At 31.2% G+C, this 14,760-nt stretch overlaps 1 protein-coding gene across 1 annotated transcript; it reads right to left on the bottom strand.

Annotated features, from left to right (window-relative positions):
- Window positions 1–11,363: 11,363 nt before the first annotated feature.
- LOC122269350 (uncharacterized) lies at window positions 11,364–13,382 on the bottom strand. Its single transcript, XM_043041988.1, has one exon. It carries the CDS (start codon window positions 13,380–13,382, stop codon window positions 11,364–11,366), a length of 2,019 nt encoding a protein of 672 aa, XP_042897922.1.
- Window positions 13,383–14,760: the final 1,378 nt, after the last annotated feature.

Raw genomic sequence — 14,760 nt, 5'->3', positions numbered from 1 at the left:
GTTTTTCATCAAAATTGTGGACAAATATTTGCCTGTGGAATGTTCATCAATGAAATCTAGAACTATCTAAATGACTGATTCAAATGGAATAAATAGAAAGAATTTTTGCAATAGGTGCATTTAGTGTATAATATCTTAAGTGTAGTGCACTTTCAATTTTTGTAAAGTATGACATATTTGCACAAAAGTCAATATTTCTAGTTTGAACTTTCCAGTGTTTAGTATCAAGAGCTTTTGATACAAATTTTACTAGGCAGACATTCCAATGCTATTAATTTGCTTCTGTGTGTTCGGTCCAACAATTTATCTTTCGCGATCTTCTTTTATGTAAACAGTTATTTAATTTAATTATGCTCATTGTGTTTGGCTTTTTCAATATTGTTAAGCATGGTAAAACTATTTCGAATGCTTAAATCTGTTTGTCGCATTTGAATCCATTCAGTTTCATGGGTACTTATAGTTTGCTTATTCATCCAATTGAAAATTCAAAAGAACTTCTTAAAAAATGAATTTATTTTTGTTTGAGCTTTGCTTACTGAGTTTGTTATTTGATTTCTTTTTGCTCAATTGAAACAACATTTATTATTAGCCTTTCGTATTGTTTGGAAAATTTTGATATAAATTTTCTAACGATGAAGTTTTCATGTTGAGCATTAACAAACAATACGTGAATAATCCTCCAATCAGAGAAATCATAAGTCCCCTGTTAAAATTTATGATGTCACCAGCTGTCATTTGCATGTTGTAGATTTTTACAGAAGGAGGAACAACTCTCAGGGGAATTTCTTCGAATTTCGATTTTCGAATTCCTATTTCATGCATCACTTTTAACTTTTCAACAACTTTTTGCGATTTCTGTCGGATTTCGGAGGCATTGAGAATAAGTGCGGACAAGGAAACGATCGAAACAACAAAATTGAAAAAGAAATTAGTAATGAACTCGATTTCCTTAAATGTTGCCAATGACCATCCTAGATAGGTACTAGTGTTCAAAAAAAGGATGATGCACATAATAAATGAAGGCCATGAGAGAAGAGCATTCACAGAGCAAAACGTCTCGTGCAAGTGCCTGTACAAATCGACGTGTTTAAGTGTTGATTGCAAAGAAATGTTCGAACATTCTTCCAGCGTCTGTTCGAATCTGATTAGCAAACGAGTACAATTCCAGTACATGTTACACAATGCAAGATTAATAAGTGCAGGAAAAATTATAGTTTGAAAATAGTAGGTTATGTTGGAAACATAACAAATTAAGACGGCCACCACCGTGTTTCTAATCTTTATCTTCAGAGTCCAAAACGACAAATATACCTTGCTAACGTAAATTCCAAAAATGCAGATCAAAAAGGGATTCATAATCAGCATTAAAAACAGCATCAGGCTCCCGAAATGGATCAATTTACATTGAGGTAACTCTTTAGAACTAATCAGCAGGTTTAAGTGGTTCAATTTTTCAACCAGATTGAAAAGTTTTTTTTTACGTTCCTTTATAAAGAACCACAAAATAATTGAACAAATCGATGAAAAAATAAGACAAATCTGAAGATTCATTAATTCTGTGGAGCCGATTGCATGAAGTACCAGAGCAAAAGATGAATGAAAACATGAAATTATTAAAACAATAATTAACCAGTAAGATTTTAATAGAGATCTGAAATTTTTGTAATCTTTTTTATTCACTGTATGATCTTTAGTTCCGATTAACGATAGTAATTTATATAAAAGTTTTTTATTGCTTAATTTCATTATGAAATATTTCAGCACCAATCACGGAAGGTACAACATCAAATTGTTTAAAAGAATTTTTTAATATGTAATTTAAGCAGACCTTGGAATAGAATACCTTTACGATTCCCTGCAGATGAAAAAGTTCTTTTTTGTTTTGTAAAATTTGATTTTTCGAAATGAGTAAATTAAATTTTCTTTATAAGAGTAGTTTTAGTATTATTAATCTATGAGTACAGAATTATTGAGTATTAGTACAGATAAGAAGAAAGCAAATTATTTCATACTTTATATTGATTAAAATAGACTTCAAAATGTCAAAGACTATAAAAAATTGAAATAGGCATTATTAAAGATTAAATTTACTTTTAAATAATTAACAGCAGTATAAATCTATTAATCAGTTTGATTCGAAATTTGTAGTCGAAATTCATAAATGGCCACTGAACACTTATTGCATATACTTTTGTATTTCAAACTTAAGTATCAAAACTCATATAAATTGGCAGTAATCGCTATCTTATTCTCTTCTCTCTTGCTTACCAATACCTCGTCATCCAACAACGTCAAACGATTTTTAACTTTGTTTCATGTGAAGGTTAAGTACAAAAAATTTAGTTGTGTTCTTTGTCTTAAGAATTATTGTTAGTCAATGCCTTTCTAGGTGCTCTTCTTTGGTAGTAAGAGCCAATCCTAAGATCTAAACACATCTTTTGGAAGCAAAAAAAAAAATGCGTTTGTGGATGAGAAACAAAGAGATCACGCGATATTTATTTTTCCTTGTCAAAGTACATTTTTAAAGCTAATATACTTTAGCAAAATGCACCTCCAATTGTTCATCCACTTAGACCTTCAATTCATTTAATATTTGTATTTGCCGTGATTTATCGACATTTACATTTATTGATCGTTATAGGAAATCTTTAATATTAAGAATAGTTAGGTATAATATTTCAAAAAGTCATTGCATCAAAAGTTTTTTTTATTATTATGAAAGTAATAAGGATAGAAAAAAACATCATTTAGAAAATTATGTATCAGTCAAATTTCTGTTTCCATGTAAGAATCATTACATTGTGATATTGATATTTGTTCAAAAATGTTTTGAAATCGAATTAATTTTATTGATGAAAAAATTCATTAATGAAAAATTTGATATCGTAGGAAGCTTGTTTCGTTTGTTTTTCTTTAGCTTATTTTGCTTTTTTACTTAACGAAATTAGTTGTGATACACAAAGAAGTACTTATCTAAATTCTTGTTTGCGATATCAGTAATAATAGCAGATGTTCTTTTACAATTTTTACAATAAATTTCATTAATAAATGGAGTCATTACATTTTAATTACGATCAAATCTTATTTGGTTTTTTGGAAATTAACAATATTATCAACAATAATTTGTAAATTTGTAAATTGCTCCAAAAATATGGTCGAGCCTTCTCGCTGGGCAATTAGGGTAACGCTAAATAATTTACGATGTTGCCATAATTTTGGACTTTTTTCTAATTTGCCTGTCTGTCAAATTGTAAATTTAATGACTGAAGATCTGTATTTATGATTAATATTGGGAGGCCAGAGAAATAATTAGGATAATTAGGACTCACCCTAACTAATTTTTGTAGACGACTTTAGTGTTAGTCCAAATTTTCATATTCTATTCTTGTTTCATTTAGTTTCTCTGTTGTGTTTTGATGGCATATGGTACTTGTTGCATGTGTAAGTACTATTTAGACAAATTAAAAAGGTCCTACTAAACTAATTTTAGTTTCAACTACACAGAGAAAAAACTCTGGCGAAATTACTGTACTGTATGGTCCATATAAAAAAACATAACTCTGGATGATGTTGACGTATGCCTGTTTTTAGGCAGAGGGGGGAGATTGTTCTTGTTTTCCAGTAGCGCCATCTATGGCCAAGAATTCGACTTCTGCCACACTATACGTCACACCCGTTTATAAGGCGGACTCATTCATACATCCAATCATTCATCCACAGATCGTAATTTTGACCTGAATCAGAGAACAATCGATCTCCAATCCAGTACCCCTAGAGGTATTGATTTGTTACTCTGGTTAATAAAACAAAAATATACGGTATCTTAACTATTCACTTGGTGATTTTTCTGTTCATATGGAAAACGTTTTACGGAAAATTCTTGTTTTCAAAATTATCGTTCTTATTATCACACGTTTAGTAGAAAATATAAAACTGAAAAGCAAATTTAGCAGAATAAATCATGCCATGATCTAAGGTATCATGATAAAATTACCAGATTTTACCACATTTACTAAAATTTATCGCGTATTATGAAACCATATTTTATTGTTAATTTGGTCAAAGAGCTTCTTTAAAAATTTCCGAGAATTTTTGTTTTCCCATAGAGCTGGAAGCATGGCAAATTTTACCATATTGTAGTTTTGACCACATTTTTGTTCTCAGTAAACTCACATATCCTCATTTTTCTTATTTAGTAATTAATTCCCTTTAAATTGTCATTTTTACTCTGGATTGAAAAATATTAAATTTACTTAAAAAGGTGTGAACTAATCTTTTTCGTTATAATTAAACATTTTTTGATAAATCAATAAAATATAAAGCGATTTTGTCTTTTAGAGTACATTCGTTTTCAAAATTACGCAAATTGTAAACAATTGGGACGAAAATCTCAAAATTTTTCCATTTTGACAAGTAGGGAATGGCTTCTCCGCTTTCGTAGCACAACGAGCTGGCGCGCGATGTCGAACACTTTATGGTTCACCAGTTTAGCGAAGACCGGTACTGCTCACCCTCGGTCTCTACGTAAGCTGAACAAAGTGGTCACCTACCCGTTTATTGACCGACTTGACTTCGGTGTTCTACTGGGAACCGTGCTTTTACGATCAGCCAATTGCGGACTTTTGGTGCTAAGTATAAGAAAATTATTAATATCAAAGTCTGTGCAATGTGCAAACAATATAAATCGAAGCTGAATTATATATTATTCTCTTTTTAAATAGTATATTAATTTCAGGAAATAGTTAGCAGTGCATAGGCAAGAAAACAACACAAATTGTAATACTGTAGGCAGTAATAAAATCAATTTAGATGTTTGGACTGTTTAAAAAAATATTTTTCTTTTACTAATCATTTATTGCTTCCACAAATTGTTTTTTTCTTCATATTATTAAAACGCCAGAGACAGATTTTCATCAAAACTACAAAAAAATGTGAAAATACTCAAAATTGTTTCGTTGCTTTTCCTTGGGGTACAAAATAAAAGTTGCGTCAAACATTGAGGTTGAAAATTTAAAATTGATTGCTTATCATTGTAATAAAATGCAAGAATAAAAAAAAATCTTTTATTTTTGTTTTTCTTAGATAAAGTAACTTATGTGAATCATTTTAATATATTTTAAAGATTTTTGATTTCAACTGATTTCCCTTAGGTTTTGGATGATAATTTTAACTAATTGAAAATAGAGAAAATGATTTTAAAATGCTAAATATTGCTATTAAAAATTGAATCGTATAGATATTTCGTTGATAAATATAAAATTAACTTAGAATTTTGTAATTAGAAATTTGAACGTAGTAGTCTTTATAATTTAAAATAATATTTGTTCGATTTTGATTATTTTTTATGCGAAGAAACAATGACTATAGAAACAAAGATTTTTGTAAAACAAAATAATGTTTGTTTAAAAAATACTTTCTTTTAAAATCCATAAAAAATTAAAACATAAAACAAATAAATAATTAAAGAAATAAAAAAAATTGTAAAGAGAAGAAATTTTATTAAATAACAACAAAATAGAATTATTTTATTACATCCTTTATGTGTTATTTTAGGTGGCACGGGTACGTTTTAGTGAATTACGCGAATTTTGGTGCATTTCAAATATTTAATTTAAAACAGAAATGACTATTTACAAAAATATTGTAAAAGCAGGCAAACAAAATCGTCAATTTTTCGTCAAATACTAAAAAATTTTCGTCTATCTTAACACCAAAAATGGTCAAACTACAACAGGAATGTTCTATTACATTACTTGGTGTGAAGAAGCCTCCAAACCTTTTCGCATAAAGCAGCACTTAATTTTAATTATAGTAAAATAAAATACACAAGAGAATCAGTAAACGTATTATTATGATGCAATTTAAAGTAAGAATCATTAATTTAGAATGATAAACACACTCATTTTCAAAACAAAATATGTTTGTAAATAAAACATACAACTAGCAATGTTCGTATAATGTTCGATATAATACAGGAGTAGTTCGATATAATAGAGTAGTAGTTCGATATAATACAGTACAATGTTCGATATAATACAGTGCAATGTTCGATATAATACAGTACAATGTTCGATATAATACAGTACAATGTTCGATATAATACAGTACAATGTGCGATATAATACAGTACAATGTTCGATATAATACAGTAGTAGTAACATACGTATGTCAACCTACTCTAAAGATATTAAATTTTATAATCAGAGGGCAACATTTCTCACACCTTTTAATTAGCAGGATCGAACTGATCAAATCAAAACAAATCTGATTTTCATATAAAATGTAAGACACGTTACTTTTGTCCAATAAAATAAAAGTCAAAATCTACATCATATTCTGAGATACATTACGAAACAGTTTTTACATTATACCAAAGAGATTCAACTACGAACTATAACGATCTATGTTTGTTATAGAAAGTATATTGGTATACATGAATTATCTTTATATGATTTCATTTTAATCCGCTAAAAAACAGTCGTTTATTTAAACTTCATGCTGTTTATAGTAAGTCCTCGTATTTTTCATTTTATTTTTCAACGAAAAAAAAATTCAGTTAGTTTTCAAGATGCGTATTAACATGAACTTAATGCTTGAATAATTCTCACATCTTGTACAGTACGTAAAATAAAAGTTCGAATACCCTGAATAACTCTTGATCCCCAATGATCGGATTTTCACGAAATAGGACACAAACTTAAAGGGTTCACGGGGATGACTAAAAATATACTAATTAATTAATGCAGACGATGTTTTACGAAATCTGTTACAAAAAAGTACTTTCTCTGAAGTAATATGACTCTAGTTTCTTGGATTTCGATTTCTGACAATCAAAGCAGAAATGGCAGCTGCAATCAGGGTCAATTGATCAGGAAAGCGGTAGAAAATTCGGACCCTAATATGATTTTTGTACTTTTTGCATAGCTCTCGATATCTCGTAAATTCTTTAAACGAATTGAAATTACTTTGCATACCATTAAAGAATAAGTTTTCGAAGATAATTCCGGGAAAATATAGTTTTTGATAATTGTTTAGTATTATATTTACAATTACAAGCGAAAAATATTTGAATTGCGTGGTATAAAATTTTTTACATCATTTTGAAGAATGTAAATTGATAAGACAAAATGACGAAATGCTAAACTTACGTGAATTCTGTCGAATAGTTTATGAGAAATCCAATTTTAAAAAAGTCATCTATATGAAATAAAGATAAAAGGATTGAGAAAAAGGCATGTTTATTATTCATAGAAGGTACGCTTTTTGAGTCTGTTTTTGTAACTTAAAATATCGTCACATACGAGGGTTGCTATTTATATTTCTGGCCTTGGCAACAGTAAGTGTTGCTAGGTGACCGCAGACGATTTTAATCGAAAGTTTGATGTTTTTAAACATAAATTCAGCAGACGATTTACCATTATAGCTTCATTTGTGTTGTTGACAGTAAATTGAAAAGTTCTTCTCTTTCAAAAAATGGAATTGAATCGTGAACATTTTCGTGCCATTATTTTTCATAACTTTCGACGTGGATTGTCAAGACAAGAGTGCTTCGATGAACTTAATTCTTTATTCAGCGATAAAGCGCCATCCTACAGCACTGTAAAAAATTGGTATAACGAATTTAATCGTGGTCGATGTTCGATCCAGGACGAATCCCGTGCAGGTCGTCCAAAATCCGTTGTTGTGCCAGAAAAGATCGATGCTGTGCGTGAACTGATAAAGCAAGATCGTCATGTGACATACCGTGAGATAGAGGCGTCTTTGGACATTAGTATGACTAGCATCAATAAAATATTGCATGAACATTTGAGCGTAAAAAAAATTTGTTCGCGTTGGATCCCGCATAATCTGACAAACGCTCAAAAAAAGGCTCGTGTCGATTGGTGCAAGGAAATGTTGGAAAAATACGTTCAAGGTACATCAAAGGCTGTGTATAACATCTACACAGGTGACGAATCATGGATCTATGCATATGAGCCGGAAACAAAACAGCAATCAACTGTATGGGTCTTCCAAGACGAGGCAAAACCAACAAAAGTTGTTCGAGGAAGAAGCACATCGAAACAAATGATTGCCTGTTTCTTCGGCATTAACGGTCATGTGGCAACAGTGGCGTTAGAGCAACACAGGACGGTCAATTCTGAATGGTACACGACCATTTGCTTGCCAGAAGTCATCAGATAAATTCGAAAAAAAGCAGAAGAACAGGCGAATCATTCTTCATCATGATAATGCGAGCTCTCACACATCGACTCAAACAAAGGCATTTCTGAAGGAGCGAAAGATCGAACTGATGGGTCATCCGCCATACAGCCCTGCTTTGGCACCCAATGACTTCTTCTTATTCCCACACATCAAAAATAAATTACGTGGACAACGATTTTCGACCCCCGAAAAAGCGGTTGAGGCATTCAAAACGCATGTTTTGGAGTTACCTCAATCGGACTGGAAAAAGTGCTTTGAAAATTGGTTCAAACGCATGCAAAAGTGTATTGATCATCATGGAGAATATTTTGAAAAACAATAAAACCAATTTCGATCCTACATATTTGTTTTTCCATTATTGGGCCAGAAATATAAATAGCAACCCTCGTATTTGAGGTCACCCTTTAAACTATTAAGTTTGGGTTGTAGTTTGTGACAAACCAATCATTAGATCAAAAGATAGTCAGACTGTTTAGTTTTCTCGCGCACTGTACAGTACCCTAAAAAGAAAAAAAAGCGAAAAAAAAACGATCAATTTTGAGTAACGTTTGATCTAATGGTTGGGTCTTCGTCTTCTGGAACTCAATCTTCATGAATCGAGGGGGTGACCTCAAATATGCCAATTATTTGGAGCAAACGATGTTTTTAATTATGAAATCAGACACAAAAACGTATTTTCTCTAAATAAATATACCCTTTTTTTCAACGGATTCGTATCACCAAAATAATTGGGATAGTCTCAATCTGGGAAATATTCTACCATAGTTTGGTCAGGAGAGCTATCCAAAGTTTAGTACCCTAATGTTATCTTTATTTCTTGCGTATTTCACATATTTCACCATATTGCGTATTTCACCATATTTTTTAAGCGAATTAAGAAAATTTTGCTCACAATTATAAAATTCATTTATCCAAATATAACTCCATGCAAATCATAAGTTTTAGCAAATATTTATTTTTTATTATATTATAATAGACGAAACAATTTTGAATTGTGAGGTAGGCAGTTTCAAGTACTGTAAGATTATGCAATCATTTCAAAATACCTAAATTTAAATGGCAAAATACAAGATTTGAGCAAAATTCGCCAAATTGTTCCTAATAAATCAAAATTTATAGAAAACGTATATTTAAAATTCGATTTCTCAGGACACACACATTTTAATTTTCAACAATAGAAAATAGCACCTCAGTCAACTTTACTGAGAAGTAATAATAATGAACCTTTTTTGCTCTAGTTTTGCGTTTTTCCATGTAAAATTATGTACCTTACAATTCATATTTTTGGACTACTACATAATAAAATAATAAAAAATAATAAATATCTACTAAAATGTATTTTTCGTGTGGAATTATCTTTGGATAAACGAATTTTATAATTGTGTGCATTATAATTGTGAGCAATAGAATTTTATAATTGTGAGCATTATAATTGTGAGCAATAGAATTGTATAATTGAGAGCTTTATAATTGTGAGCAATAGAATTTTATAATTGTGAGAACTATAATTGCGAGCAATAGAATTTTATAACTGTGTGCATTATAATTGTGAGCAATAGAATTTTATAATTGTGTACATTATAATTGTGAGCAATAGAATTTTATAATTGTGTGTATTATAATTGTGAGCAATAGAATTTTATAATTGTGGGCACTATAATTGTGAGCAACACAATTTTATAATTGTGAGCAATAGAATTTTATAATTGTGAGCAAAACTGTTTGAAAACTGCTCTCTTGATATGGTAAGTTTTCGATATATGGCACAGTTCGCAAAGAGTAAAACTAACATTAAGGGGTCCAAATTTTGAATCGCTCACATGATCAGACTATGGAAACCTTATTTCCAGATTGCGGCTACCGCCTATAGTTTGGGTTTCAGAAATCCGAATCCGACTGAAAAAAGATATGTTTTTTCAGAGAAATTAAGGTTTTGCTGATTTCGTTACTTAAAATATTGTCTACACTAATTAATTAGTATAATTGAGGTCACCCTTTTGAACCATTAAGATTCAGTCCTAAAAACGTGAAAATCTGATCATAAGATCAAAAGTTATTCAGGGTGGTCCGTTTTTTTTTACTCCCAGTACATTTAACTTCCCAATTAAGAAATAACAAACTCACATAAAGTTTGAAAATATTAAAAAAAATAATTGGCTAGCAAAAGCATGAATNGTTTGGGTTTCAGAAATCCGAATCCGACTGAAAAAAGATATGTTTCTTCAGAGAAATTAAGGTTTTGCTGATTTCGTTACTTAAAATATTGTCTACACTAATTAATTAGCATAATTGAGGTCACCCTTTTAAACCATTAAGATTCAGTCCTAAAAACGTGAAAATCTGATCATAAGATCAAAAGTTATTCAGGGTGGTTCGTTTTTTTTTTACTCCCAGTACATTTAACTTCCCAATTAAGAAATAACTAACTCACATAAAGTCTGAAAATATTAAAAAAATAATTGGCTAGCAAAAGCATTAATCAAAGTAAAAAATATTTAAAAGTAACGGGCTGGCAAAAGCATGAATAAAATAAACTAAACACATAAAGAGGTAATTAATAAAATAGAAGTAGACGATAAAATTAGAAGACTTTTGGGTAGAACAACAGCGTTGCGGAATTTGAGTTTTAACATATCCCGTTACGGGCACTTTTTCTAGTTTGTTTTATAAGATTTAACTATCCCGTTACGGGAACTTTATATTTGTTACTTTATTTGTTTTGGAGTGAAATAAATGTTTTTCTAATAAAACTGAAGAACTGTTTTTGATATAGCTTGATACTGTTATGACTCGAGATTCGTTTGCTTCTAATTACTTTATTTTACAATACAACACTCAGAATAATAGGACTATTTACAATATATTATTTACATGTATTTGTTGGATGCATAAACTTACATCATAAAGATGAAAATCGTATCGAATTCTCTTAAACGCAACGTATCGTAAGTTCTCTAACTTAATATTATAACATAAATAGAACATAAAAATATAATTGCCAGATTCACAAACTCTAATACAAAATTAACTAGAAGAAAACATGACGGAAATGTTAAACTTGAAGTGAGTGGCAACATACTCCCACCTTTGTATTGCTCTGAAGCAATACAAAAAACATAATGCTGTAACATTTCAAGAAATTAAAAGTTAGGAATAGTTCACAAGCTCTTTTGTTTCAGGGATACTATTCCACGTACGCATTGAGTTGTTCCTGCTTCCTCTAGTTGGATCTTATTTTGTCTTACCACGGGATCTGTAATGCCTAAAACGTGTAAATCACATACTTTTGGCAACTCCATATTTTGCAAACTTAATGCAACTAAGTTAACCTTTTTCTTTTTTCTTCCTAGACCTAAGATTGTCCAACCTAGTAAGGTTTCTATGGCTGAAACTCCCGATCTTAACACTTCTATTTTTCCAGTCAGAATTCTTCCAAGTACATCAGCTCCTAGGAGAACTCTTATACGGGGCGTATCTTTTCCAACATCTGTTATTTTTATTCCTCGAGAAGCTAGATCAGCAAGTAAACTTCTATCCTGTATCCTTGGTAGCTCTGAGCAAATCTTTGCTTGGTCAAGAAGCGATAGTGAAGTCGTATATTTGCGATTTAAACTTTCAACAGTTACCATATATCTCTTATGCTCTGAAACAGGAGAAGTTCCTCCGCCAAATAGTCCTTGAGAAAACACTTCGCTTCCAGAGGGAGAAAGTTTCAGTTCTTCAGCCAAACTCTTTTCAATATAGGAACGCTGTGATCCATCATCCATTAGTGCTCGAACACAGACTTCCTTGTCTCTGTTTCGTAGTCTGATCGTAATTGTTTTGAGATATATTTCACGTTCAGAAGGACGATTCGTAAACGATATTTCTGTTGATTTCTGTTCATCACCTGCTATTTTGTCCTTAGATGAAGAATTAATTCCTTTACGTAGATCTGGGCAAAGTTTTGTGTAATGCCTGCGTTTACAAACTAAGCATCTTACATTACTGTGACATCTTTTTGCCATGTGACCAGACTTGAGGCAGACAAAACAGCATCTCTTTTGTATAACTCGAGATTTTCTGTCCTCATAACTAATTTCTGCTATTTTCTGACAGTCTTGACTTGGATGTGAACAGTCACAGAAAATACAATTGTTTTTTCCTACTGATATGTTGGCGATCAGTGTAGTAGCAATAGGTTCATCTGTTTGGATCGATTTGAGGTAATCTTTTTGTTTCTCGCCACTTCCCTTATCTCTACCAAACCCTTCACGAGCTAAACTGATCATTTCTTCAGATTCGACCTCATGTCTCAAAAAACACATTAGTTTTTCGAGATATCTTTTACTGGTAACGTCATCAGTATTTTCAGAAATTCTACTCCGTTCCCAGGCTTGCATAACATTTTCAGGTAAGCATGACTCTACAAGAGGCTCTAGAAAATCAGCAAATTTCTCTTTCGTACGTCCCAAACTTTCCAAAGCTCTTAATTTTGTTTCCAGCATATCGTAGAGGGTAGCTAAATCAGGAGAATTCTTTCCGGCAGTAGCATTTTTCATAACAAGAGAAAGGAGATCTCGAACGTATATTTGTACTAAAAGATCTCTGTCAAATCTTAATTTTAATTGTTTAATGGCTTTCGGATAATTATCTGCTGTTATTGGGAAACTGGAAACTAATCTTGCTGCCCTGGATTCGGGTACCATTGATTGGTATAAATATTGGAACTTGTCGATCGCAGATAAATCTTCGGATTCATGAATTTTTGAAAATATACTCCAGAATGTGAGATATTCTTTAGGGTCACCAGAGAATGTCTTCAATTCAAGTTTCGGTAGTTTTAGTTTCACGGCATTATCCTCTAAAGAACTTTTGGCGATGGAACCGGAGTCCTTATTTAAAAAAGTTGCGACTTTTGCGTCTAGTTCAAGATAATTATCTCTGTAATTTTCCGCTGCTTCAAAATCAGTTTCGTATTCAGCAACGGTCTCAGAATTTTCTAAAAGTACAGAGGATATTTCATTTTGAATTTCATTCAAACGAGAAAATTTATCTTGCAATTGTGACCTTAGTGCGTGCAACTGATTAATATCCTTGGCAACAGTTTCCGGTGTCTCCAAATATTGCGCCAACTTATTCGACGTGGTCGTAAAAGTTTTTCTTAATGACTTTCTTTTCACTTTAAGAGCATCCATATTCTTAATGTAAATAATATTTAGTCAGTTTATTAACTAAATTCACTTAATAAGCCCTCAGTTTCTACTTATTCTAAATCTCGAGTTATTTTTCGTTCTTAAACTTAATTCAAATCAAACATATAAACTGTGCATAAAAGAAGACTTCGTAAAAAGGATATAACAGAAGCAGCCAAATTCAAAATTACTCGTACCCATTTAATCCTTGACAAAGTAATATCTTGTTCGTAATTTTGCTGTCTTCTATTTCACATCGAAATGCAGAGTACAATGTTCATGTCACGGACGCCACTTTGTTATGACTTGAGATTCTTTTGCTTCTAATTACTTTATTTTACAATACAACACTCAGAATAATAGGACTATTTACAATATATTATTTACATATATTTGTTGGATGCATAAACTTACATCATAAAGATGAAAATCGTATCGAATTCTCTTAAACGCAACGTATCGTAAGTTCTCTAACTTAATATTATAACATAAATAGAACATAAAAATATAATTGCCAGATTCACAAATTCTAATAAAAAATTAACTAGAAGAAAACATGACGGAAATGTTAAACTTGAAGTGAGTGGCAACAGATACGCTACACTCATAACTAATATGCAATACTTAAATAATTCTAACATCTTGTTTATTTCATATCTCAAGAAAAAAACAACACTTTATTTAACTTCAATTGTCAATAGTAATAGTCAATGTTTGAATAGTTCTCATATAAAGCGCATCTTATTTCTAAAAGAAAAGGAAAAGAATACCCCAGTTAACTTTGATGAGCAGTAATAGTCATTGTTTGAAACCAAAATAATAACTTAACTGGCTTTCATGATGAATAATATTAGTCAGTACATAACTTATTCTCATATCTTATGCAGTTCATTCGATGACAATGCCATTCAGCTACCCTTCATGTTTAGAATTAATAAGCAATATGTGAATAATCCTCCAATCGCAGAAATCATCAGTCCTCTATTAAAATGTATCATATCACCAGCAGTCATTTCCACAGTGTAAATTTTTACATATGGAGGTACACATTTAAAAGCAGAGTCTTTAAAGCCAACTTTTCGAATGGATAATTCATACATCATTTCTAACCTTTCCACGACTTTCAGAGATTTCAACCGAACTTCAGAGGCAGTTAGAATCAGTGCCGAAAGTGAGATGAATAAAACAACAAAATTGAATACAAAGTTAGTGCAGACTCTGACATGATAAAATGATTGCAACAACCATCCGAGATTAATGCTAGAGTTCAAGAAAAATATGACGCACACAATAAATGACGGCCACGAAAGAAGAGTGTTCACAGATTTGCACACGTCTTGTAAGTGTCTGTACCAATCAATGTACCTAAAGGTTTCGTGTA

This window comes from Parasteatoda tepidariorum, chromosome 2 (assembly GCF_043381705.1).
Source record: "Parasteatoda tepidariorum isolate YZ-2023 chromosome 2, CAS_Ptep_4.0, whole genome shotgun sequence".
Classification (NCBI taxonomy): Eukaryota; Metazoa; Arthropoda; class Arachnida; order Araneae; family Theridiidae; genus Parasteatoda; species Parasteatoda tepidariorum.
Note: the sequence above shows the minus strand (reverse complement) of the source record. Positions and strands in the feature narration are given on the sequence as shown.